The 27,735-nt window shown below is 42.7% G+C and overlaps 4 protein-coding genes across 7 annotated transcripts; 1 reads left to right on the forward strand and 3 right to left on the reverse strand.

Annotated features, from left to right (window-relative positions):
- Positions 1-270: 270 nt before the first annotated feature.
- hoxb5b (homeobox B5b) lies at positions 271-1,617 on the reverse strand. Its single transcript, XM_041029556.1, has 2 exons — positions 1,020-1,617; positions 271-518 (listed from the first exon to the last, which is right to left on the reverse strand). The coding sequence occupies exons 1-2, from the start codon at positions 1,615-1,617 to the stop codon at positions 271-273; spliced, it is 846 nt and encodes a 281-aa protein (XP_040885490.1).
- A 1,236-nt stretch (positions 1,618-2,853) lies between these two features.
- On the reverse strand, positions 2,854-4,651 carry hoxb6b (homeobox B6b). Its single transcript, XM_041029558.1, has 2 exons — positions 4,201-4,651; positions 2,854-3,110 (listed from the first exon to the last, which is right to left on the reverse strand). The coding sequence occupies exons 1-2, from the start codon at positions 4,649-4,651 to the stop codon at positions 2,854-2,856; spliced, it is 708 nt and encodes a 235-aa protein (XP_040885492.1).
- A 5,299-nt stretch (positions 4,652-9,950) lies between these two features.
- ttll6 (tubulin tyrosine ligase-like family, member 6) lies at positions 9,951-18,089 on the reverse strand. Its single transcript, XM_041029549.1, has 15 exons — positions 18,000-18,089; positions 16,482-16,678; positions 15,739-15,857; positions 15,133-15,263; positions 14,895-15,051; positions 14,664-14,807; positions 14,356-14,441; positions 14,023-14,248; positions 13,320-13,498; positions 13,007-13,195; positions 12,375-12,537; positions 11,736-12,020; positions 11,470-11,547; positions 10,786-10,973; positions 9,951-10,218 (listed from the first exon to the last, which is right to left on the reverse strand). Exons 2-15 carry the CDS (start codon positions 16,675-16,677, stop codon positions 9,951-9,953), a joined length of 2,409 nt encoding a protein of 802 aa, XP_040885483.1. The 5' UTR covers position 16,678; positions 18,000-18,089.
- A 4,069-nt stretch (positions 18,090-22,158) lies between these two features.
- calcoco2 (calcium binding and coiled-coil domain 2) lies at positions 22,159-27,720 on the forward strand. 4 transcript variants are annotated; one of them, XM_041029550.1, is made up of 15 exons: positions 22,159-22,314; positions 22,819-23,002; positions 23,099-23,201; positions 23,430-23,590; positions 23,718-23,843; positions 23,968-24,093; positions 24,179-24,292; positions 24,378-24,487; positions 24,577-24,646; positions 25,059-25,226; positions 25,307-25,495; positions 25,747-25,863; positions 25,957-26,110; positions 26,240-26,259; positions 26,596-27,720. In XM_041029550.1, exons 2-15 carry the CDS (start codon positions 22,832-22,834, stop codon positions 26,758-26,760), a joined length of 1,794 nt encoding a protein of 597 aa, XP_040885484.1. In that variant the 5' UTR covers positions 22,159-22,314; positions 22,819-22,831; the 3' UTR covers positions 26,761-27,720. The 4 variants fall into 4 exon arrangements, with proteins under 4 accessions (XP_040885484.1, XP_040885486.1, XP_040885487.1 ...); XM_041029552.1 differs by having other exon boundaries at positions 26,599-27,720; XM_041029553.1 differs by having other exon boundaries at positions 26,240-26,263; positions 26,596-26,766.
- The last annotated feature ends 15 nt before the right edge of the window (positions 27,721-27,735 follow it).

Raw genomic sequence — 27,735 nt, forward strand, 5'->3', positions numbered from 1 at the left:
GAGAGAGAGAGAGCAAAGAGCATGGACAATTAATACCCCCAATAATATTTACATCTTATTTTCCAAATAGGACATCTAAGCTATCATAGTACAACAACAGTAAACTAAAAAAATGGCATTTAAGACCACAGAATACTTCTTTTTCTATCACAATAGCATGCTGGAAGGTGCTGCGCTTTCAATAGCTTTACAGTACTCATGGATTTCTTTCTTTGTTTCTCTTTTTTTTTTCCTTTAATTATTATTATTTTTACTCTTCCCAAAAGTTATTCAGTTGTGGAAGGCGCTCCCTCCCGTTACAAGGCTCATGCTTTTCAGTTTATTGTCCTTCTTCCACTTCATCCTGCGGTTCTGAAACCAGATTTTGATCTGTCTTTCGGAAAGACACAGGGCGTGGGCTATCTCTATCCTCCGCCGTCTGGTTAGGTACCTATTGAAGTGAAACTCTTTCTCCAGCTCTAGCGTCTGGTAGCGGGTGTACGCGGTTCGGGCCCTTTTCCCATCAGGTCCAGTCATATCTACAATTTTACAGAAAATCCAGAGAATTAGCAACCGCACTGAACAACAACAACAGAGACGGCCTTTTGGCTGCTAGACTTATTTTGGCTTCACCATTGGGAATATGTGGAATAAACAGGGGGTCAGAACATGAAATGAGCGGGGAGGGGGGGGGTAAGCATGCAACCAACACGACACATAACAGCACTCACACGCCACGGGTATTACTGCCTTTCTTATCTCAAGCTCTCGCCGACAGCCAGCCTGCACATTTCTGCCCACATTTAAAAAAAAAAAAAAAAAGCCCAGAGCCACGTTTCACTAACCATCCACTCTCAGGCTGCAGCGGCAGTTAACCTGGACCCCACCGAGAGCAAACAGTCCCATAAAGACTTTACAAATACTGCCTTTTTTCAATCATCCACACCAACCTGCTCACTCATGCAACACTTGACAGATTTATGACACAGCGTCAGCGTGACATTCTTCAAAACTAAATAATATTAGATGTGTAAATATACCATGGCTTATGTGCAGTTTCCGCATCCAGGGGAATATTTGTGGTGTTTGGCAATCATTTGATGTGGGAGTGGAGGAGGTGGCGTTGGGTTCCTGGTGCTGCTGCTGCTGCGCCCGAGGTGCCGTGCTGGAGCCGCCGCTGCCGTGTGCCCCTTCCTCGGTCTCGGAGGCGACGGTGGCGTCCTCTATCTCCGTGAAATGAGCGCTGTTGTTTTTGTTGAGATTGTTGCCGCTCGAGGTCGTGCTCCGGTCAGACGGGGGAGAGGGGCTTTTTAGTTCCAGCGGCTCCCGGCTGGCCGTGGCGCACGACGGCGGCACCGGCTCTGGAGATGAGAGCGAGCAGTTGGGTGTCTGTCTGTACCGGGCGTCCGGCCCGAATCCCCGGGCATCCTCTCTCACGGCCCCGAAGTGGCCGCCGGTGTTGGTGCGGTTCACGGTTAGGTCCATGCCATTGTAGTTGTAGCCGAAAGACCCGGAGTGCATGGTGCCAGGGTCTCTGAAGGAACCGCTCACAGCGCCGTTAGTCCCATAATTTAGTAACTGATAGTCGGAGCCATTTGGATAGCGCCCTGAGAACGAGTTTACAAAGTAAGAGCTCATTTGCTTGGATTTTTAAAGCCTCGATTTGTAGATCTTTGTCGCTATAATCCTGTGTGCTTGCACGATTTATGGATGCAATCATGAATTATAAGCAATGAAGCCCTACTGTACTTTGCCAGGTATGCGGCCAAATATGGGAGAGCGTTCGGGAATCACGTGCCTTTGTTGACCAGTCGTAAATCCTCACTGATGACTTCAAGAGGTAATTCATGCTCCATGGTTACAAATGATGACGAAATAATGGTCGTTAGGCTCCAGTCAATGGTGCCTCCCCGCTGCGCCCCGAGAGCCGTGCGGGCAGAGAGCGCCATCTTCCGGACAGAGGTGGTAGTGCCCCGCCGGGACGCGCTGTCAGGCCCCGGAGTCATCCATCATTTATGTAACACACTGATAATATAGGCCACAAAAGGCTCAGGTAACACATAACAGAGACGTATCAGCCGCACTGTTGGCAGTTTAATGCGCAGAGTGTCAAACTGGAAATTATTTTAATCTTCACGCTGGTTTTTATAGGAATTTATAGTCTTATTGTGACTTTAGAAGCAGCACAATACCCCACAATAATAACAACAAAATAATAATAATGATTATGATGATAATATAATAATAATAATAATGTTTCTTCTTGAGCATGAACGACACCACGAGATTTTCCAATATACATCAAAAAAATCTTTATTTCTATGTACAATTTTCTAAACAAAATATTGCACACAATATCCAGATGTGCATTGAACACAGGTGAACAACAATAAATAACATGTAACATTTCTTATCTGTACAAATTTAACTGTTGATGGCACAGCTGTAAACAACAAGCCTAGACTATTATAGAACAACTACACCACAAGATGTACAGTAAGGGACAAAGCCTCTTTTAATGTCATGAGGAAAACAACAGTAATAATAATAATAATAATAATAAAACTCAGTAGGCCTATGATAATGAGGTAACAACATTGTCAAAATAAAAACTAAACACTAACAATTATTTACATTTTGGCGGATTTTTGCATAGTCCCCTAAATAAACACACGAGCACAAGGACAAACAGAGGAGGACCTGATTTTAACCTAATGCAGACATTATCACCGTGCAGATACTGAAATAAAGTCTATCACTCTACACGTCTCTAACATGTGATTTGCAGAACTTTATCTACAAAGGAATAATACATCATTTTATTTTGGGAGTGTGCACACAAACACACACACATGCCTTTCTGTCAGTGTCCTTTTAGCTCTTTTTCTCCGCCTGTTCCTCCTCCTCGGGTGTCTTTGAGGGATTGAGGAGTTTGTTCTCCTTTTTCCACTTCATCCTGCGGTTCTGAAACCAGATTTTGATCTGTCTCTCCGTCAGACACAGGGCATGGGAGATCTCTATCCGGCGCCTCCTGGTCAGGTAGCGGTTAAAGTGGAACTCCTTCTCCAGCTCCAGAGTCTGGTAGCGGGTGTAGGTCTGTCGGCCCCTGCGGCCACTGCTGCCAAATGGACCTGGGACAGAAACATAAAATTCATCAGTTAATAATTAAATGTTTGTCTCGAGTGAATTTCGAAAGTGTAGGAGAAAAGTCTACCTGAAATTGCACTCAAAATCTGTAGTGGTGTATCTGAAAAAATACAATAGAGTGGTGATTCAGTGTAGTGGAACTCTAAATCACATACTTAGAACATACAAATAATATTTTGGTGTGCATAAAGTGGTACATCGTGATGTAGGAATTAACTTTCCTTTTTTTGTATGTATTTTTTTTTTTTTTTATAGATTTCCCTTCTCACAGGTTCGCATATATCTGAGGATGCACTCTGAGGCTTCATTTAAAAAAAAGGTATATATTCTATAATATCAATACATTTCCCAGTCACATTTCTTTGTTGTGCCGCCTTATAGTGCGTTTATAATGATCTCCACATATATTTAATTTTAAAAACTCAACTAAACGATGACATTAATGTAGGCTGATATGGATTCAGCCTATAATGTGAATAATATGGCGCGTAAAAGTGACCTCCTGGTGTATCTTCTCTCTAATAACAACAATATATTGTTGTGAAACACTACATTACGGATGTAGAGTCAGAGTTAGTCTGCGCAACATATTGTTTTTTGAAATTTATGATGAAATTTAGAATTTTTTTTTTGTTTATTTATTATTTGTTTACATTTAATCGCTCCTGAAGCGACATTTCTGAGAAAGGCCCGGACTGAAGTTACCATGTGACAGAAGCTGAGAGCTTTAAGTTGGAGCTCGGGTGATGTAGGCCCAGTCTGTATGTGCGTGCGTGCGTGTCTGTGTGTGCGCGCGCGCGGATGGTCTTGTATGTATGTGATGATGATGTAGTAGCCAAAGCCCTGAAGGCGCAATCAGTGTAATCACAAACTCTACCCTCGGCTCTGTAATCATCGGATCATCTCATGTACTTCACTCTTTGTAAATGTTAAGCTGATTAAATTTTAGCGTGAGCGCGACGCTTTCCGCGGCTGTCAGGTAACTCTGAGGCTCAGGGAGCTCACTTCATGCACTCCTGCGCTCTTCTACCTCCGGACACTGTCACAACAACAGGGTGAAAGGTTTGTACTCACCGGCGGAGCAGGCGTTCATCCTCTGCATCCAGGGGTAGATCAGCGTGGACGACTTGTCGTCGATGCTGCTGCTCATGCTGACGGTCTGCTCCGTGCACTCCGCTTTGCGCTGCTGATGCTCCTGAGTGACAAACAGCGGCTGGTCCTCGCGGCTCGAGAAAGCGCACGAGCCCTCCGCGTCCTTGTAGAAAGTCCCGACCGGGTTGTAGTCGCAGGCGGCTCCGCCGCCGGCCCGGCCGTAGATGGCCGCGGCCGCTGCGCCCGTCTGCTGGTAGTAGGACGCCGGGTAAACCTTCTCCTGCATGTTGGCTGCTCCATATGTGGCCGCGTTGGAGTAGTGTCTTAACGGATCGGTGTATCCCGAGGAATATAACGGTATCTGACCCAGGAGAGAGTCCTGTCCTCCCGGTAGAGACACGGGAAAAGTTGAGTTAACAAAATAGGAACTCATTGGGTGGACAACGGGTGTATATACTCCGGAGGAATATGATTTGTTGTCTTTTATAGTCCAAGTGGTTTTGCCATTACTTTATCGGAGATTTGGTTTTTGCTGAAAGGGGGGGTTGTGAAGTGCCACTGAATACAGAGGGGAAGTGTACCATCTGATCAACCTCTGGCCAATCACCGCCGTCTGTGCTTGCACTATTGCACCCATGGGGGGCTCTTGTTGCGCGCAGGGGTCCCCGGTGAATCGAAATGAAGCGCTCGAGTCTGTCAGTCTTTACGCACGCTCGCGCACACACACACACACATAGATGCTGCGAGTCATAGACATACATTTACACAAAAAAAAACACAACATACTACAGATATGAACTGTCTGAAATAACATCACTTCCTTTTATGCAAATGAAACGCACGGACTTGTCTTCCTTTATAAACAAGCGCGCGCGCACAAACTCTCTCTCCCTCCCTCTCTCTCATACACACATAAACACACAAAATGCAAAAAGAGGAAGAAAAAAAAACATCACAATGACACGCAAAACACTTTGCGCATTATTTCCATTTACGCACAAATTACTGGCGACCATCGCCCTCTCTCTCTGTCTCCGTCTGCCTCTAACCTTCACTTCCATCTTCTCACATAATCTACTGTAACTGACACACACACCAATGACACGCTGTGTTCTTAACGCAGCTGCCACACACACTGTTCCAGGTGTTATTCGGTCCAGATCAGTGCAGAAACCCTGCGTCAGTAATGTTGATGTTTCACTCTTTCAAAGGTGTGAGCTCGTCCTGGCTCCTGATTCAGCACCAGCTGTGACTCAAGTCCCTGAAGACGTGCCGAGAGCAAGAGGGAGGACACGCGCTCCCACACACATACAGACATCACCACCACCACCATCACCACCACCACCCTCATCATCATCATCATCACCACCACCTTCGCCTATCCTGATCAAGTGGACACTGATTTCACGTTTTCAAAATCCACTGTGAGTATAAAGGTCTGATGTAGGTCCCAGCATTTCTTCATGATCACGGTCAATATCTGTGTTTAGTAATAATCAAGCAGATCGATGATTGCTATTATTAGTAACTATCAAAATTATTATTATTATTATGTTCATTTTGTATCAGTTAGTAAAACGTGCTTCGTATCATCAATGAGCCCAAAATTCAGCGCCGTTAAAGCCTTTTGTCGGAGCCCATAATACGATGTTACAGGAAGTTTGTTGAATTAAGCGTCATCATTTGTATTTATGATCTTTATAATTCCATTTAGATTTTTTCTATCGATTTAATTAGCTTTGGAAAAGTGACCTTACTAAATGAAAAATAAATTCAGAACGAAATACAGTCCCACGTGTGGTTAAAATAATGCGTGAATTAGAAAAATAAATATTTGTATGATTTTAATTCATAGAAAAATGAATAATCCTGATTGTGTTTGATTTTGGTTTGACTTCTTACTCGCTTGATAAAAATCAGTTTCGAAAACATTTTAATTTAAAAGTTAAACTTATAAAATCCTCACTTTTAGCTTGAAGCAGGCCGCAGCCTCGCGACAGCTGCTGAACATTTTGGAAAATGCAAACAAACACGGATTAAACCTCTGACAGAAAAAAAACGAGCCGTGGTTTTATGTCACATGATGTTCTATAAAAACCGCAGCATGAGAAAAAAAACTGCAGATGCGTCAGAAATTCAGCAAAATGTTTAATGTGGACATTATTGGCTCCACTGATTTACTAAAGGCCACAACTAGAGCAGATTAGTTAAAATAATATAAAGACATTTTGGGGGAAAAAGAGACGAGAAGAGACTGCGCCACGTAAATATCAACCTGAGAGACTCCTGACACGTTTTTCAGAATAAAACGAAAAAATAAAATCATCTAAAATAACATGAAATAGAATAAAACCCGTGAGCAGAGGAGAAGATTGGTGGATGAAGCAGATTTTTTTAAGAAAAACGTTTTTCAGCTGCAGCATAGGCCTTGTATGACCATCACCACCACCACCACCACCACCACCATCATCATCATCACAGTCAAACCTGTCTGGCCTGCAGCTGAAACCAGTCATTGTTATATAACATCCAATGATTCAAAGGCCTCAGACTCAGAAAATGCGGCTCTTTTCTTTCGTTTTTCGGTCACATATCGGTGTTTGTTTCCGCGCTGCAGCCTCTCACGGGTTAAACGGAGACAGAGCAGCAACTGGTTGTGAATAGCTCCCACAACGTAAGAAAAAAAACAAAAAAAACAAACAGAAGACGCAACGTGAGATGGTTTGGGCTGGATAATTGCCATTTCTTGTAGACTAATCTTCCCATTTCCAGTCATATAAACATCAGGCCCACAGTGACAGTTCAGGCACAACAGAGCAGCAGCAGCGCACTTGTGCTGAGTTAATCGCTGGTATATTAGAAACACGGTGCCCTTACCTTTGTTGATAATCCATCATTCCCAGGGTTGGTGCCACTCCGCCGGAGCTCCTCTCGCTTCCTCTCAGTCCCTTTCCCCCGCCAAATTTCCCACTTTGTGTTCAAGTGATCTCATGAAAGTAATCCCGGCACCATCCAGGAGTGTGCTGATCCCTCATTTTCACGAACATACACCTACACGAGTGCAGCCACATTAACATGGCGCACACGGTGAGGCATCGCGCAGAGGCTCCATCGCCCACTTTTGGGAAAATGACGCACGTACAGCGGCCACTTTCTCACAACAACACGACACACGACTATTGCATATACAAAGGAGCCAGGAAAAGGTTGTGTTACTACTGTTAAGTGAATGAGCGGTGGAAAACAGCAGCTGCAATATAACCTCATGGGAAATAAGTTCCCATTCCTGCTGTCCACATGACCGGCGGCGACCAATCCCGGAGCCTGGCGAGTCGTAAACTTCCATGGCAAAGTTGTAAATTTTCATAAACAGCAGCCGTTTTTGTGCTTAAGACGAGCTTTCTCATCGCCATCTTTATTTCCTCCAAGGCCTGAAATGTTTAAATTTGATGGTGAGTGAAAGGGGAAGTGTTAGGATGAGGGAATGTCGGGGGTTTTTGGGAGACTGACATTGTAGTGGACGTGCACTTGGTTCTGTTCCAGCCTCTGGTTTGTAGGTGACTCCAAAGGTCTGTGCGGTTTCTTATTGTTCGCGTGTTATTCGGACATTTAAGGACTTAAAAGACAAAATATTAGATTATTTTAGCTTTAATCCTCCTAAATCATAAACCTTATCTTTCCCCCTTTCCGTCAATACTCGCCAAAATAACTGTGTTATTTCAAAACCTGAAACGCAGTTGATTGAGCTTCTTCTTGTGCTTAAATAATGTGGTTTCAGGCTAAAGGATTTTTGCATTAAAGCCTCTTAGGATCTGTCGGAATGGACGACTTCCTTCAGTCACTGCGGATCAATTTGGCATTGAGCATACAGGCCGGAGATGGAAACCGTGATTGCAGCCCTGAGGGGGAATTTAAGGTCACACAAACTTTCAGCGGTGAACTTTTCTACCATGATTATCAGGACAAAATTAAACCTCCGCCTTAAAGCGACACAGAAGCTGTGAGCCGTTCAGGCTAAAATGAATTCTTTAAAAACGTATTTCTCCTTATTGTTATTTCTTATGGCTTATTTCCGTTTCGGTTTGTTTAAAAATGGTCTTTTTCAGTTGGCACTCTGGTGATTTCCACCACCAACGAGGATTTCCGACATTTATAGACTCAATAAAACCATAAATTCCTGAAATGCAGCACATCCCCCTGCGCTTTGATTTTTTTTTTTCCCCTTTTACTTCAACAGACACAAACTCCATCTGCCGTCTCCTTAAAATGTATATTTTTAGCATGAAAAAACAAAATACAAAAAAAGGAATAAAATTTTAAATTAAAAGCAGAAACACTGAGATCTCCTCCATTTAAGCCACTTTTTTCCTAAAAGAAACAAATAAAGCTTCGTTTTTCTCTGTAGGCCCGTGAGTTTCAGAAAAGCCTGTCATCTGTCGAGTTTTTAAATATTGTAATCATTAAAAAACAATAAATAAATAAAGGAAAAATTCGATCCTGTGGTCTGCAGGCTGAGGCCTGTCAGTGCTTCACAAAATATATTTAATAACATCAGTTTGGATTCAAATCAGTCGGTGAGTTTGTTTTATAAACGCATCATGAGACTCTTCAGGATAAAAACTTCATTTTGTGATTTCTGTTTTTTGTGCGCGATTTTAATTTACACTTAATAATAATAATAATAATAATAATAATAATAATAATAATAATAATAATATGTTCCTCCTGTTTTAAATTATTAGTCAGGTCTTAAAAATAATATTTACTGCACGCAGAGGCCCACATTTCTCACAGGAAACATCATCATGAATAGTTCTGGAGAATTTCCTGTCAGATGGTTTGATGGTGTGAAGTTTTCAGTCTGAGACCAAAACAAAGAAACCGGACGCAGAGAAGCTGTGAAACTTTCTGCAGCTCAAAGTGAAACCACACAGGAGCGAACTCACGTTCCAGCATTCATTAACAACTTCGCAGAAAAAAATTAGTGATAAAAATAAAATAATTAAAGTATTTAAAAAATATGAAATTATAAATAATGAATATTGATTTTTAAAATATGAATTACACTACAGCCGTTTTTTTTTCAGGTAAAAAATCTATTTTATTGATCTTCAGTGCAAATAAAGTTATTTTAAATACTAATATTGATAACACAAACAAATTCCCTGGAGATGAGACTTTATTTATAATATCCCTCAGTTTAAATGTTTATTTTCACATAGAAATTTAATATGAATTAGCTGTACTTTTATAATCATGAATCAGAATCTATTTTGATTTCAGTTCATATCAATAATCAATGAGTTTAGCAGATTCTGATTTTTCCAGAGGAAATGTACAGATCTGGGTTAAATGAGGTCTGCCTGCTTTTATTTTGGCACTAAATGTTGAGGTTTGTTGGAGATAATTCATCGTCTTATCTGAGCACACAGTGGGTAGAAAACGTTAAAAAGCCATAATGTGGTCTCTGCAGTGCTGCAGGTTTATACAGTTTAGTGGCGAGCAGCGTAAACTGCAGGTGTCCAGATATAAAACCTACGTACAGACGTGAAACATTCATCACAGGCACAGTGTGTTTCTGTATTATCACAGTTTAAGGCCTCTCTACCTCCAGCTCTCCTCAGGTCCTGTTTGTCTAAAATCAGTTTAAATCTGGAGCAGCTTCAGTCTGAGGGCGTCGGCCTGCAGCAGGTCTGGACTCTCCTGGTCGGGGTGGGGGGGCTCCGTGCTCCTCACTGCCCTTTACTCTGCTGGGGCGCCCTGCGGGAGGAGTTTTGGACGATGTGAGAGAAGCCAGGCCTCCTGACCAGCGGGGCTCGAGTGGAGATGATGAGCAGGCTTTGCAGGGCAGCGGGGTCGTGGGACATGTAGGCACAGCGCACGCCTCTTTTAGGGACGTGGTTTATGATGGGGATGCTGGGACGGGACCGGGTGTCCGTGTAGGAGCTGCTCCTGCTGTCCTGCCTGAGAGCCAGAGAGCTGCTGACTGAGGGAGGAAAAAAAAAACAAAGGGAGAAAATCTGAAACCTGGGAAAAACCTAACTGTAAAACACAGTAAGTAAATAAGTATGCTGTGCAAAGGTTCATTTAGTTTTCTGTTGTTTTTAATTCTCTGTGATTTTCAATATCAAACAAAAAATAGAAAACTGTGAAATTACTGTAAGTGTTGTACATCGAAATGAAGAGAAACTAATTATTAAAGCTGAATTATTTTCATCTTTGTTGTAGGTGGATGTGATGGAAGTATTAATATTTTTCACATCAAATGCAAGTGCTCATTCTTTACATTTTCATTTAAATTTATGAGGCATTTTATTTGATATTAACATTTTTAATCACAACCCAGTTTTGTTTTATTACAGCTACATTTACTTTACTAAAAAAGCACAAAACATTGCATAAGGTTTGTTTATGTTTTGTACAAAAAAAACATGCAACAAATATGGAAAAACAGCAGCTACCTGATCGTGCAGGTGAGAAAAAGCTCAGAGGAGCTTGTGATTCTCTTTGCTAAAACTCGATAAAGAACCAAAGAACCTTTTTACGTTGAGGTCATTTCTGTGGGATCAGGGCGTGCAGAGTGTGGAGGTGTGTTTACCTGGCCAGTGTATCCGCTGGCCGCTGATGGTCCTTCGTATTTCTCCCGCTCTGTTGTGGCTCTCGGGCTCGTGCTGTGGGCAGGCGGACTCGTTCAGGCTTCTCTGCTCGATCGTGGGCCTGAGCAAACGCTGCTGAGTCATGTGGGAGTGGACGAGCTGCAGCACAGCGGTGACATGACGGCATTTTAATTCCATGTCATAATAACTATTCAGCACTGCAAATTATCGCTGGTGTTCACAGCCGCAGAAATACACAAAGGCTGACAGTGAGCCAGAATTTAAACTGTTAATAGGTTTTCATTCTTCACTGATAATTATTTATAATGTTTGCCAGTTGATACAGCTGCTGAATGTCTGAGGCAGCAACTGGAAGATTTCTGATTACAGCATGAACTGCTGTAGTTAAAGAAACACACAAACAGTCTTTCACACACAATCTTAAATAACAGGCGCAATGAGTAGTCAATTAATTGATTAATTAGTTTAAATCGAAAGAAGATAAATGAATCTGCAGCTGTTCTAATAACTGATTCATAGTCTCATTCATTTTTTTTAAATCAAAAATGTCAAACGTCCTCTGATTCCTCAAATGTGATCATTTGTGACAGAATGTGGGATTATTTTGATTGGACTGGTGTCTGTGGTCATGTACCTGTCGTGAGATCTGAGTGCAGGGCGTCTGCTGCTGCTGCTGCTTCGTCCTGTGGGAAAACTGCGTCAAAGAGTCCAACTGAAATGACAGAAAAACAGAGAAGTGACTGGAGGCTGAAGGAAGTTAAACGATTATCATTTAATGAACAACAGAGAAGTGAAAAATGAGAGCAGAGTGAATTCTGTGTGAAAACTGTTCGGGTTGTTAAAGTCTTCATGTTGGCTCACACACTGAAGGTGAACAGGTTACCTGTGCTCAGGTCTTACCTTTGTCTCTTGTTGTCTCTGCTTGCTCTGCTGGTGAGTGTAGGCGTCCTTGGTGTCCTGCAGGACTCCCCCTCCCTCTATCCGGCCCTGCAGCAGCTGGCGGATCTGATCCACCACCCCCAGGTCCTGCAGCAGTTTCCTCCTCTGGAGCAGCGCATTGACTCGCTCCTGCTCCTCCATGTCCTCCGCCTCCGCCGCCTCCACCGCCTCCTCCTCCTCTTGCTGTTGCTTCTCTTCTTGGACTCCTGCAGCTTCAGGATCCACCGACGCTCTGGACACAGGGAGCTGCAGAGAAACAGGGAGGCATTTGATTCAATTTGTTTTTATTGCCTTACTGTATATGTAACCACTAGTGTGCATTTACAATATATTAGCAATTACTGTCACTGAATAACCTTGATATCACTGTTCATTTTTCCAGTCTTGACAATAAAAACATATTTGAATTTGAAATGAGAGACACCCCATAAAAGTTATCTGCAGGAATATTATTCCAGCTAATTTAAATTGGGTAAATACACATTTCCTCTGACTCTACAGGGTCAGGCAGGATGTGAGCCATTCATCACAGGACAGAAGCTGCGTGACTCCCTCTTGTGGTTTGGTGTGGATACTACGTCTTTGGTGAAGCTGCCTCACCAGCTGTGGGTCACAGTCACAGTTTGAGATGGGGGGTTGTGTTGAGGCTCGTCGCGGTCTGACTCTCTCCCCCGCTGTCTCCCCCTGCAGGTCTTTCCTCCGACCCCCCTTCTGGTCTCTCTCCCTCTGCTCCTGCTTCAGACGCAGCTCCTGCAGCTGTTGCCTAAACACACAAATACACAGAAACTTCAGCATCTGTCTCTGATGTAAAGAGAAACTACTTTAAATCAGTTTATTTATTTAATATCTATTTTGTCGTCTTTGCAATTTTCTTCTCACCAAAATAAACCTTTTATTTCTGAAGATGCTCCCTCCAACGGCCTCAGGAGAAAATTTTTTTGGGTTGTATAAGTGTGTGTAGTCATAGCTGCAGTTTGTGTGTGTGTGTTTTGTTAAGCTGGGTCAGATGTGGTTTTCTATGCATTCATGACCGGGTGGATATATTCTAATTATTCATTCTCAGAATTTCAATAAAAAAGATCAAGATTATCAGAACTGCAAATTCTCTGTCAATCAACTAATTGTTGTGTCAACACACGCAGCTCCTGCAGAGAGGGATCCCTGTGCATCTCTAACAGCCTCCCCTCTTCACTGCACTGGATATGAACATGTTGAACGCGAGCTGCAGGTACCTGGCACACTCCTCTCTGGCCTTGGACGCTGCAGTCTCCTGGAAGAGGGAGCTGCTGTGTTTGAAGTACTTGTCGTATTTCTCCCCTCCCTCTCTGGGATAGATCCGCTTGAAGCCTCCCAGGTGTTTGGCCTCGTACCTCTCCATCTGCTCCGCCATGGCCGCCTGGCACTGACGCAGCTCCTCCGACCTGGTGGTAAAACACACACACAGTAACAGTCGCCTGCATACTGTATGTCTTCAGGGAGCATACGCGCCGGATGTATGACCTTGGAAAAACATTCGCACACCATTTGCGTCAGGCAGGACCATACCTGGCCTCTCTGGAGCGGTTTTGCTGCAGCCTGTCCTTCACCCTGCGTCTCTCCTCCTTGGTGATCTTGCGGCGGTCGCAGGCGCCCAAGTTGATGAGAACCAGGGTGTCGTACAGCAACGCATCCTTCACCTCACGGTCCAGCTGTGAGTCGGTGGTAAAACTCGGGGAGTGGTTCACCTGGACACGCACGTAAAAACATTAGACTCGTCTTATTAGACATCTGATATGATAACTGATTTCCTGAGCAACATTTTTAACCCTTAAATCTCATGACAGTTTCCTGCTGTGCAGCCAAACACACAGATATTCACATTGCATTCTACCCAAAACATAAATTATACCAAACACGGCAGGTTGAATTTGGGGAAAATGTGTATAAAATGATGCACAAGACATCAACAATATTTCCATCTGATGGAGTGATGTGGCCATAAAAACATGGAGGTCTGGGTTTGAATATATAACTCAGTGTAAACATCATAAAGCTTCGGTAAAGAGCAGAATATATATGACACTGTCAGACGAAAGTGTCATATATATGTGAAATAAGATGATTTTTACAAGGGGGGAAATGTTAAGGGATTAAAAACCTTTTTGAACAAATTTCTCATTCATACTTTTCTGTCATCTGGGCTGAGACTATTAACAACACTAACTAAGCTGCATATTTATGGTTGATATTTTAAACTGAGGTCTTTCACCTCCAGCACCCAGGGTCTGAGGCGGTGATCCAGCAGCACGTCGAAGCCCAGGATCTCGAAGCAGGCGCTGGCGGTGGTGTGGTTGGGGAAGCACGTGTGGTAATTGTGCTTGAGAATTGGGTGAGCGGAGATCAGAGTCTTTATGATCACGTCCTCGATGTCGTTCCACATCTTCTCTGTGTTGCAGCTGCTCGACTCCAGGAGCTTGTTCAGGGTGGACAGTTTTCTACGGGAGAAAACGACAAGAGACAGGCTGAGCTGCATGAAGGCAAGTGGGATATTTTTAAATATTAGTAATGTTACATATAGACATCAAGTGCAGGATATTTTTACCGTTTGCTGCCAGTGTCCTCGTCACGGACAAAGTTCTCACTGTGCTTGTTGATGGAGTAGTTGGTGAGATGCATACACACATCATCCTGAGGTTAGAAAGAAAAGACAAGACAAGCGTATCATATGTAAATCAGGACAAACTAACTCACAGTTTGTTATTAGAGCTTCAAGGATTTATTGATAAATTGATTAGTTGGTAAACAGAAAATTTTAATAAGTGAATAGAAAGTTTTTGCTCTGCACATGACATTTGCTGAGAGTAAGAAAAATCCAGAATATTACCAGACCTGTCCTTTCACATTTCTTACCACATTGCCGTGTGTTGGTTCGTTGTACTGTGTGGTGCAGAAGCGAGCCAGTCCCTCTTTGAACATGAATATGCTGAATGGGTCACATGACGTCACCAGCACGTAAATACGCAGGTCAAACTTGTACCCGTCGACGATGAAAGGCTGGGCAACACAAAACAAACGTGGTTAAACATCAAACTGTGTGTGTCTTTGTGTAGGTGCTGTGTGTGCTGTTTCATGGACCCTCACCCTGGAGATGTAAACCTGGCAGATCATATGTTCTCCAGGTGGGATGTCTTTACTTGATTTGGTGATGAAGATGCCTTTGCCTTGGCAACCGGAATCTGGCTTACAGATATATGTCTTGCTTTTTTTGGCCCTGGTATAAGCTTGGAAGTCACTGTAACTGCAAAGTGCAATCGGACGGGGAGTTAGCATATTGAGACACGGTGAGAAACACAAAACAAAACAAACAGTACAAACTGACTCTGCAGGGAGGCACCACGTTCTAGGGAAGATATTGTAGTCTTTGGGGAAAAGCTTGAGCATGCGGTTCATGTTTCTTGCCAGTAAATCTTTGCGGCAGATCTCACTCATCCCTGGGAAATGGTTTATTTTCTGCAAAGACAAACAAAGCACAGACGACAGCGTTTAGAGAACTGTACTACATATTTTCATGTATAGGACTGTACGCTGTTTAAGTGGGGTATGATTAAATAAACTGATCCACCTTATTCATGCTTTTAGAGAAGATGAAGGGGTACATTGGTATTAACTTGATGAATAGTAACTGCGCTGAATTATCCAATTACATTACAAACTGATCGCTTAAAAATCTTTTACAAGCCACAAAAAACATGCAATCTCTACAGAAATCTTTTTATTATTTCATAGGTAAACATAGGATAATTAAAATGGCATGTACAGATATTACAAACTGAAAGAGCTGAGTGACTAATCTTCCGTGATCCATCTCCAGATGTACAAATTGAATTACCACACAATTATTTTACAGTGATGAATTCAGTTTAATTAGCCGTTTAGGATGATGGCAGTAAAGTGACCGCCGGTGTGAGCGAGTTCACTCAAATACCTGGTAACGCTTCATGTCCTTAACACGGTCTAGAGACACAGAGCAGTCGGTCCAAAACAGCGTCCAGTCCTCACCCTCCACCGCTTCCCTGAGGCCGTATCTACGAGCAGCTCGTCGCACTGAGACAAATCAAATGTCACACACTTATTACTGCATTGTTTGTATGTATGTATTATTATTATTATTATTATTACTGTTTATTTTCTTTTTTGCTTTTGGTCTAACATGGTTTCTGTAGTTTTGGAAAGGCCAAAACCGTTGCCACAAAGTTGAAGATTTCCTTTAACTGGAACTAAATAGCACAGTTCTAATGGTACACGAGGAGCATTTGTCCACATACTTTTGGCCACATAGCACATGTAGTCTTCATGCTCCATGTTCCCACACAGTCTTAGTTTTACTACTTAAATTCATTCTACAAGGCGCTGCAGAATATAAAGGAAATTACCATTGATATCTGCACTAACTGACAAATGAACAGACATTTAGAATTTAGTCATCTTTGTCCCAAACGTACCACTTTCATATTTGCAGTTGGTGAGGTTGATCCACAGTCATCTGGAAGAGAAGAGAGACAGAAAGAGGGACAGACATCTGCTTTGCTGCAAGGTCTTACAGATGCCTCATTACAGGATCATCTTCCTTTCCCCAAATGATGAGGACAAATGATAAAACAAAAACTTAAGAGCCTTTGGGACAAGTTATAAAGTCATAGCTGTCAGGGTGCTCAGCGGTTAAAATACCTGCAATGGGAAATAACAGTAGAAGTACAGATCCAGCAGTAAAGTACCTCCTCTTGCTTTTTCTCCTCTTCTTGGTGATGGGCGGCGGGGAGCCGGTGCAGGCTTCTGTTTGGCTTTCGCCTTCTTCTCCCTCTCCCTGCTGCTCATATTGACGTGCATCATCGTTTCTGTCTGGGCTGTCCACAGGTAGACCCATCCTGGATGTGACAAAAACAAAGACAAATAGGCTCATTTGACTATGAGCAAATGCAAAAAGCTAAGCTGAGAGTTGGCAAAAAAAAAAAAAAAAATATGCCATTCCATTTTCCAACACTCGTTTATGTACTTCTTTTTTAATGGGATGTGCTGCACGGCCTCACAATGAAATTCAATCAAACAGAACAAAGTACATGCTGTAAGTGCAAGCATGGAATCATGTTTCCGTTTCCATTTCTCTCATCAGGTGAGTGCTCTGGCTGTCGGCACGTTGTCACACACTGGCATTCAAGAGTTATCGTGGCAGGACGGATACAAATAGCAGGTAATACCACAACAATGGTGAGGGGAATTAATCCTAACACCAAGCAGGTGCAACAGAAAAAATAAATAAATAAAAATATAGAATATATATATATACTTCAGCCTGGACCAAAGCCGTGGACCTACAGGATGACTGACATTGTCATCCCAGGAGTCATGGTACTAGAAAAAGTTTACAGGACTAAACTTGGATGAGTTTAATTCCTTATCTGTAAACATCTGTCTGCACTCTGACCCCAGCACAGCGGCCACCAGTCGCCACAGCAGCGTCTCAGCTGCCTCGGCCTCCTATCTGGTGTCTTGTAGTGTGAAGGTGAGGCCAAGTTAATTCCTGGTAATGATTGTGACAGAATACTGGGGGTGGTGGCATTAAGGAGGGACATCCCAGACACACTGTGGGAGGTTACGGTGCTAGGTAACAGTATTCTGATCCAGTGATCTGGATAATCCTGGCCCTGAACTGTGAGCTTTACATCGGGCCGAGACGCCTCAATGACCTCAGCCCAGATACAGTTACAGCCGCGCAAAGGATTTCTCCAAGGTTCTCCCGCCGCATGCAACAACAACAGGTACACGAATAACACCTTTGTATTATCTGTCTTCAGAGAACAATGACTGGATTCAAACAACTTTGTTAAATTGTTAAATGTCACTGTATACCATTCAACATTCAGGCTACACACTGTTTGTTAGGCTTAAGGATTAAGTTTTGTCTGGAAGAAAAGACAAACCTTACATTCTTAAAAACATCTACAATTTAAAATTAGTTTTTAAATTGTTTCTATTAAATTTTGGGCAGACAAAATATTAGAGATACCTGTGAGTATAATGCAGCAACAGAAAAAGGACCATGAAGATGAATCAACACCTCTCTAAAACAACAAAAACTCAACACTATGACCTTCATGAAGGGAGGATTTATTAGGGCTGTTGTATTGATTTACTTTAGATAGGGGCACCACCATCAGTAGCATTGTTTGAGAAATGACTGTCACTCACCTGCATTGTTAAGCCTACATTTGTGAGGATGAAGGTGATGGAAGATGCTGCCCCTGTCTGTCGGCCTCTACACCTCGTAGGTACAGGGATCTTCGCTTTAAGAGCCCTTTAAGATGCTGTCACACTCCTCGGCAGACGAACCAAAGAGCCGCATCTCAGCCTCGTGCACCGTCTTCCTCTGGAGTCTTTAAAAAACACACACGGTAGATTTGTATCATCACAAGGATGGCTCAGCTCAGATTGATTTACACTCTCAAGCAACAGGCCCAGCGGTGGATCTGGTGACCAATTAGAAACTGTGGGGACAAACACCCGATCCCTCCTGACATGATAAAGAGAAAATGAGCAGGAGACCTCAGCAGGGAGCGAGTGGAGAGGGATAATCCCTGATATTTGTTCACTGAAATAGGAGAAGTACTTTTCAGCGCCTCAGGTTGTTAAATTTAAATCTGTGCTGAAAAGTGTCGCAGCAGCGTGTGGTTTAAGTGAACAGGCTGGACATCTACCCTCATGAGTACCCTCATCTGAAGATAGGCCTTTGATCGAAAGACATTAAAAATAGAGCACAGGCAGAAAGGAAAATGCTGGTCAAACAACTGGCAAAGCAGAACAGACAGTGGACAAACAGGACACTGTATATTATGTTTCCAAGATGCCGTGGCAGCCAACCAGCGGGTAAGATCAGATAAAACAAGGCTGGATGATAATGAGGTGGAGGAATGGCACAAAATGACCAACACTGGTTGATTAATCAATCAGTCGACATTAATTAACCATTGGCTGACATCCTACACTCCTCCACACTAACCTTGTCTTTATTATGTTGCTTTAAATATCACCTGCTAAGCCTCCAGCACTGATGTCCGCTGCTGAATTGACTTGACTGCGTGTGCATTCGCAGGTATCTAATTTGTATGTATGCGTGACAGAGAGCGAGTTACATGGGCTACATGAGCTCTCATACAATTACACTGAAGGGCTATTATAATTTAATGTGGTGCATTTTTATGGAGTCGTATTAAATGATGGTAGGACAAGTCATTGGCGTAAAAAAAGAACATCTCAGGCTACTGAATAAGGAAGACAATGACAAACAGCCTATACTGTTGTTTACTTTGGAGGACTTGTAAATAAATAGGGCATCGTGTCAGGGATACACAAATTGTTACTCTTGGTGATTTGGAAATGTCCTTCTCTCCGAGATCAGCAGTTGTAACTTTTTAAAATTATGTTTAATGCACTATTTACTGATTTGTTGAACTACCAATAACAAACCGTCAGGGCCACATTAACAACATTCATTACATGGCCATCAAAATGTGTTTAAAGTACCAAAAGTAAAAGTACTCATCACACAGTGGGGTCCATTTCAGAATAATAGAATTCATATTAGGGCTACAACTAAGGACTATTATTATTAATCAACTGCTTGATGATTGAATTTTAGTGGAGCAGAACAATTAACAAAGCTGGATTAGGGCGTGAACTTTGGCATATTTTCTTATGCTTTCTTTCTTATGATTCATCAGTTCTCACACTTGTAGCTTATTAATTTACTGCCAATAGACTAATATGTTAATTTCCTAATTATATCAGCTCTAGAGCACTGGTTGTTGTCTGAGTGCCTGCGGAAATAAAGAAACAACCCGTGTACAGAGGAGTAGGAAGTACTCAGTTACTTCCAACTGCTGTAAATATGTTTAGGTGGATGTTACCGCTGTTTTTAAAAAAAACAAATATGGCACCTTGAGGTCACAAAATCTGACGGGTCTCAGAAAACGCCGTAACACCGCGGCGGATTGGCTAACTCACAAAAAAAAAGGAAAACATTAAAACGTACATTTGTCCGGAATCTGAGTTGATTCACCAGAGAAAATGCATTTCCGTTTTTTTTCCGTGTCACAGACTGAACGTTTCAGTTTGTCAGTATCGTAAAAACTTAAGGAAACATGAAGCTAAAACCAACAGCACGACTCAATAAATATGTGAGCCCGGCTGTTGCCATGGTAACGAGATGCCGACTTCTCCGACGTAGCCGGAAAAGCTAGCTTAAGACTCTTGATAATCACATTTTAAACGGCTAAAAGCGCCGCGAACCGGACAGTTACCGTCAGCTGTGTGCGTCCTCTTGTCCCCGGTGAGTGGCACGAACCGAGCGTCCTTTCGTAACGTTGCGTCGTGTTGTTGTCTCGGCTTCAAGCACCGCGGAGCCTCAGATGTAAACATGAATGAAGACGGGTCACACGCACGGACACACGTCCCAGAAGCCGTTCGAGCTTTCAGCCAATCATAAGCCGGGGGTGTGAGAGTTCTCGACTCTGATTGGTAGGTGGATCACTGATCAGAAAAGATGCACCTGCAGGATGATTCTCAGGCGCTCACTGCAGGTTAGGTGTTTTACAGGTGATGTATTCCATCATGTCCAGGTAAGAGAGAATAATGTTTGTCATTTTACTGAAAATAAATAATTCAATCATACAGCAAAACAATTTTCTTCTGTCTAAATTGTTTTTTTAAGTAACTTTTATATTGTTACTTAAAATACACAATAAGGTTTCAGTTTCTTTGATTTTATTTTAACAGTAAGTGCACAATTTTTAATAATTTTATATAAAATATTTTTTAATCTCCTTATGTACATTTTACCCAAAATATTTGTTGTTGTCAGAAAGACAAGTGGAAATGATAAACAATCCTTTCTGCTCTGATCTTTTTAAACATGTTACACTTTCTGGGCTCATCCTCATTACAGCAGGTGTTTTGCCTAATGGAGAACACCTGTTGTAGTGTGAGGATTGTATGGGTCATGGTCGGCCTGTTGTTTATTTTTTCACTGGGCACACAAAAATGACATTTTACTACTCATCATACTTTCCATATAGGACCACTGACCTCAATACAGTCTGCCAATCAGAGCCTGAAATAGACAGAAATGGATTTGGAAGCACATTATTTTGTCAGTCGGTTAAAACACGATCATATAAACTCACCGACCACTTAACTGGGCACACCTGTTCAACTGCTCTTTAACGCAAATTTCTAATTAGCCAATCACATGGCAGCAACTCAGTGCATTTAGGCATACAGACAGGGATCCTTCCTCGTATCAGCGGTTCAGGCTGCTGCTGCTGCTGGTGTAATGGTAAGGGGAATATTTTCTTGGTACACTTTGGACCAACTGAGCATCGTTTAAACGCCACAGTCCGGGTATTGTTGCTGACCATGTCCATCCCTTTATGACCACAGTGTAACCATCTTCTGACGGCTGCTTCCAGCAGGATAACGCGCCACGCTGCAAAGCTCCGATCATCTCAGAGTGCTTACCTGAACATGACAGTGAGTTCACTGTGGTCCGGTGGCCTCCACAGTCACCAGACCTCAGTCCAGCACGGCACCTTTGGGATGTGGTGGAACGGGAGATTCGCGTCGTGGATGTGCAGCCGATGAATCTGCAGCAACTGCGTGATGTTATCATGTTAATATGGACCAGAATCTCAGAGGAATGTTTCCAGGACCTTGTTGAATCTACGCCACGAAGAATTAAGAAAATTCTAAAGGCGAAAGGGGGTCAAACATCGTACTGGCAAGATGTACCTAATAAAGTGGCCGGTGAGAGTGCAATATAATTACTTTCCCTTTTTTAAAAAAATATTATTTTCAAGGTAAATGTTGTATTGTTTCTAAAATTGCACAATAGGTTTTGAATTTATTTTAACGGAAAGTTAAAATAAATGTTCGCATTTGTAAAGGAATATTTTTAATCTTTTATATACATTTTATCTAAAACATGCTGTCAAAAAAACTAGTGGAAATGATAAACATTAGATCCTCAGAATAAAATGGCGCTGAATGACTAAAACTGACAGTTTAGTTTAGTTTTGTGGCGACAGAGTAGTAGAATGTACACAACAGGGTTAATTCAACGACGAAAAAGAGTTTGGCTCCCTCTTGTGTTCCTTTTGAGTTAAGGAGCGAGGAAGTTATTCTTTCAAACTGGACTATATTTCCCATAATGCAGCACACCTGAATGCCTTCAAAGACAATTGGAAACAAGGCCAGTGAGACGTTGTTAAATCTGCCTAATGTGCCAAAGTATGCACGCTTTTTGGTCTTTTGTTATTGATTTAGCCTGTACTTTTTTTAAATGTATCAGGTGTACACCTTAAAATAACACAACACTAGACTTCAGGGTCGTGTCGTATTTACGAACCTGGAAGTACAAAGGTCCGAGGAGCACCTGAAGGCATCACACAGGCAGTTTGCGACGTGCGGGGCCGAAGGTTGAGCTCCTGCTGCGACAAGTGACAGTGAACATGTAAGTTTAAAGTTTTCACCTGAGTATTTTACCATCAGGTTAGATTGCTTCGGGAAGCCCTGCGCTGAGGACGTTGTTGTTTATCACAGTAAATTAAACAGAATCTGTGTCGTGCTCCGTTTTCTACTCTGCATTACTTTCGGTTTCTTTCTTATGATGTTTTTCTGTTGTTTAACTGCCTTTTAAAAGTTTAATATTATGGATTAAATGTCATTCACGGGTGAAGGGAGCAGTTTTGAGACAGTCAACGTGTTGGGTTTTTTTTTCTTTAGATTATTCTTGATGTTTAATCAGTTTGGAAACGAGACGGCGTCAAATTGTAACTGCGCAAAAACAAAATTACAAAAAAAAGAAAAGTAAACCACCAACAACAGGAAGAAGGAGGTGTGTTCAAACAGCCGTGCTGCTTTGTGTTTTCACACAGGCCAGCGTGAGGCACCTGCTGTCCTCAGTCAGTCTGCTCAAATGTTGTTTCATCATCTGTCTTGATGTGTTTACTGGCAGCCTGTGGCCCAGCATGGAGAGCCCGGCAGAGGCAGCGGCGGCTGACGCCTCAGCACGCACCTTCTCCCAGGTGGTCTTCATCGACATCCCTCACTCATATCCGCCTTCAATCCCCATCACCTGCCGCTACACCCTCACTGCAGCCTACCAGCCCCACTCCAGGGACTGGGTGGGCATTTTTAAGGTGAGGAAACCTTGATAAACTTTGTGATTTCAGTTTGTTGGATTAAAGAATCTTTTTCTAAATGTGTGGGATTTTTTTTTTGTCCTAACTTCACAGGTGGGGTGGAGCACAGCAAAGGATTATCATACCTTTGTGTGGGTGGAGCCATGTCTGGATGTGGTAGGAGAACAGCCAGTGACCGGACAAGTTGTTTTCAAGGGTGAGGAATAGTTTCATTTTCACTGCAGCTCCAAAGTGTTTGGTCATGTTTGTAATGTACACTCACACGTAACATCACAACACACTGAACACTGATGTGTAAACAGTTTCAGTGTAAATCTGATCTGATTAAACAACAGTGAAAATTATCTTTAGATGTAAACCTGAAGCAAAGTTATAGAGGTAAGATTTCTATCTCTAGCAGTCCGTTCTGGTTTCGTCCCGTCAGATTACTACCTGCCGAAGGACGACATCGAGTTCTACCAGTTCTGCTACATCGACAGCACCGGCCAAGTGCGAGGAGCCAGCACTCCCTTCTGCTTCAAAAACCTGGAGGAGCAAAGCATGGAGAGCAACCCAGATGATGATCTCCTGGTTATTACAACACAGGTATCGCATGCAAATGATGTGATTTGGAGCAAAAGCCAGTGTCTGTATCTTTTATCTGTTGTGTAAACAATTGGAAAATAAGTGACTCTGTACTCTACACTGACTTTGTGCGTTCGGTTGAACCCAGGAACAGGTCGAACAGAGCGTACGTGAGAAAGCTGAACTGCAGAAGGCAATGGATCAGATAAAGGAGGAAAATGAAACCTTGAAAAGAGCTTTGCAGAAGGAGCAACGAGAAGCTGCCACCTTAATGGTCTGTATATCTAATCTACATCACTGTCTGTGCTAGTGAACCCATGTGCTCATTGTGCAATACAGAAAATAGTTAAATAGGAATCGAACTTTGGAATTTGATGCAGTGTCATTGATGTGTACAGGAGCAGAACGAACAGAACGAGCAAGAAAAGAGTCAGCTGGTCAGAGAACTGGATCAAATCAAGGAGCAAAATGGAAACTTAAAAAGCACCTTACAGCACAACCTTGAAGAAATTAACCACTTAAAGGTTTGCTCTCAGTCCATGTGAAATTTAAATTCAGTGCTACATTATCATCTGTGTGAGAACCTGACTGTAAAAATGTTTTTCCCAGGAGGAGCTGCTGGCCCAGAAGACGATGCAGATGGAGCTACAGCGGCAGAGTTCTGTTGAGGACAGGAAACGCAGTCAGAGCTTGTGTTCTGACGGAGAATCAATTCAAAATGAGGTAAAGATCATTTTATGCTGTTGATGGAGCCTCTGACAAAATCTTATATCCGTCTCCTGCTGTAATAGGATTTTTTTTTCTCCAGACACACGCTCAGGAGAAATACGATCGAGCTCTGATGAAGATCGGCCAGCTGAAAGAGGAGCGCAAGGACCTGAAGGCCACGATTGATGCTCAGAATGAGGAGATTGCCAAGTGAGTAAAGTCTGCACTTTTCTGTTTTCACCATAAAGACACGCGGAGAAGCTTAGAACTTGTTGCATCATGGTTTTTGTGTGTTTTAGATTTAACTGCAAACTCAGAGACGGAGAACGGGAACTGTTCAAAGCAAAGGACAGCGTCCACCTTCTACAGGTAAATCTAAAAAAAACGATAATGCATTAGTCCTTCCCTACACTGTCCGTGGCTCTCAGCTCCAAGCCCATTGGTTCCTACTGAAGATGTAAATCTTTAAAAATAGATGCAGCGGTTATTTCCAAAAACAGGACTTCTTGGCCAGAGTTTGTGTGACATGTCCTGAGAATTATTAAAATACTTACTGGATACACATACTAGGACAAATATGTAAGTACAAGGAAAGAAGACGGGAGCGTTAGGACCAAGTGGGGATACGTGCTTCTGGGCCAGAGCCTCAGCTCGGTATAAAATGACCACAGACAGATGCAGAACACTTTCCAAACCCGTTTCTGATCCTGTCGATGAGAACTTTCCAGCGAAGATCATTTAGGTACTGATTATGTCCAACTGTGTGTTTTACCTTTGGCAGTTTGATCTTCAGACCAGTGAGAAGGAGAAGGAGAGGCTTTCTGCAGAGCTGCAAAGGCTGAAAAGCATCGCACACAACATGGACGATGTGAAGAGAGAGAACCAGGAGTTGTGTAGGAGGCTGTCGCAGCAGGAGACATCGCAGGACTTTTCAGATGAAGATCTAAAGGTAGAAAGAGGCTGATATTTTCTTAAAAACAACAATCAAATCAGACGAGGCAGCACAGCTTAATGACATGTCCCCTTCAGGTGCAGTGTAAGTCTCTTGTCAGCAAGCTGCAGGAAACCCAGACGAAGCTGGTGGCGGAGAGGGAGGAGCTGAGGGGCGTCAACAGACGAGCTGAGTTCCTGGAGAGAGAGGTCATGCAGATGAAGGGGCAAGTGGAGAAGCTGAATAAATCATGTGACCAGGAAGAACGGAGAGCAGGGAAATATGAGGTGAATTCAAGCACCTGACAAAATGTGGACTTTGTTGCCAAAAGTATGCGGACACATGTTTACTTTTGACCTGGGGCTGCTTTTGTGATTTGCATTATCCTAAATCTACAGCATACAAAGATATTTTAGACAAGAAATTGAAAATTGGTTTCCCAGTTTGGTGTTGAACCATATAGTCTATAACAATATCCATTTTGCCTCTTGTGTGCTAAAATAAAAACATTGACGCGTTACCCTGCATAATTTTCCAGCTACAGTTCAGAGAGGCACTTGAAGTGAGCGCAGAGAAAGACGGCGTCATCGAGGAGCAGGAACACCTGATGAGGCTCATGAAACATGAGAACGAAGAGCTCACCAGAGAAAACCAGGTAAGTTTACACAAACTCTGCAAACGTTCAGATTCAGAGTCACCCCCGTGATTTTGCGACGCCTGTTTGCTCACCTGCGTTCACTCTTGTCAGAGTCTCAGGAGTGATATCGAGGGCCTGCGCAGAGCCTTGTCTGAGGTCCACACAGCTTCCCCTGCCGACCCCCCACCAATGCACCCTGACCCCCCCGTGCCAGCTGGAGACACCTCAGCACCTGAAGAGGCTGAGAACCTGTATGAGACCATAGGTGAGTAACCGGCTCTGACATGAACACTAAACAGATTAATCAGTAATGAAAACATTCAGTTGCAGCTCTAAAGCATAAATAATAATAGTTTTAATTATATGGTATTAACCGGTTTCCCTTTCCTTGCAGGAGGCATTGCAGAAGCAGAGGTGAGTCAAAGAGTGAGGAGGCAACAACCTCACCTGTCCCATCGTTCATACGACTCCTCAATGAGCCACAGCTGTTAAAAGTGAAAGTCCTTCACTTTTACTTATGAGTATGAACTAACTGTAAAAATGGTAGAAACTAGCAGCAGTGCTTCACAAAGTAGTTTAGGTTTAAGACGTTGGACCAAACCCCTCCCTCACAGCCTCCCTGGATATTCACACAAGAGCCGAGAGTGACTCGGCTGTTTACTGTTTATTTTTGAAGCTGACTTAAAACATAATCTGCTCCCTATTCTGTTACCACTTGTGATGTCCTGTCGTCTCTATTTCTGTCCCCAGCAGTCGTTGATGTGCCCCCTCTGCAATGAGAGCTTCCCCGGGATAACCCCGAACGAACTGGAGCAGCACAAGGAGAGTCACCGAGTGTGTCCCTTCTGTACGCTGATCTGTGACAACATGGAGCAGTCCGTGTTCGAAGATCACGTCTACGGCCACGAGCTGTGAGATCTGCTCCGGCCCGAAGGTGTGGTCGGATATGATATTACAAGTCCTATGAGTTCTGTGTAGGAACTAAGTGATATCACCCAGGTGTCTGAGGCTAAAGCTGGAAGTACAGCAGATTTCTTACAGTGTCTGTGCTACAGATGTGGCACAGACACTGTAAGAAGTCTGCGAGGAGTTTGAGAGTTGTAGGCATCTATCAGCCACAGGAGGTCTTTAAAAAAAATGGCGGAGGGGTATTATTTATGGAGCTTGGCCCATGTTCAGGATATGCTGCTTTAACTTTAGCAATTCCTTTTTAATTCTAACCTGCCATTCTAAATTCACTGTTTACTAAAGCATGTCACTCTACGTATCTGAAACATGACTTATATAAGCCATCGCACTGAACATCATGTCCGCATTTGTTTTGGCCAAATGTTTTTTGCAGTGGATCATCTGGGAATGGTTGGAAATGTTTTGATAATTGTGCCAATACAATACGAAAAAACATGCTCAATGTTCGGCACCAAACTTTCAGATCTCTTAAAGCTGCTTTTACTATCGCACTGAACTTAATGATCCTGTTTAGCTGCTGCCTGAAGGACAGGAAAACAAAAGAAAACCTAAAAAAACCAAACATAGTGAGCAGTGAGGTTTACATGATTAGTAGTGAATGGGCAATGCAATGCAGTAAATGCTTAGAATAATGGCGTGGTCCATTACGCAGCTGAAGTTATATTTTAAAATAAAGCACACCACATGATGTATTAGCCAGTTATTCATTTACAGTATAATTTTGCATTTATCTCTGAGGAAATTCTTATCTACTCTGATCAGATCTGACTTGAGTATTGTGACCGAATGAATTGTTGATGTTGTTGAAGAGACTGAGCGAAACGAATTTGTGTCAATGACCAGATCAACTATTTAACCGAAACTGCATTTAAATGGTTCTGCTGATGTAATAAAAATTAAGTTCAAGATGCTGCTTTTTTT

Source organism: Toxotes jaculatrix, chromosome 21 (assembly GCF_017976425.1).
Source record: "Toxotes jaculatrix isolate fToxJac2 chromosome 21, fToxJac2.pri, whole genome shotgun sequence".
NCBI lineage: Eukaryota > Metazoa > Chordata > Actinopteri > Toxotidae > Toxotes > Toxotes jaculatrix.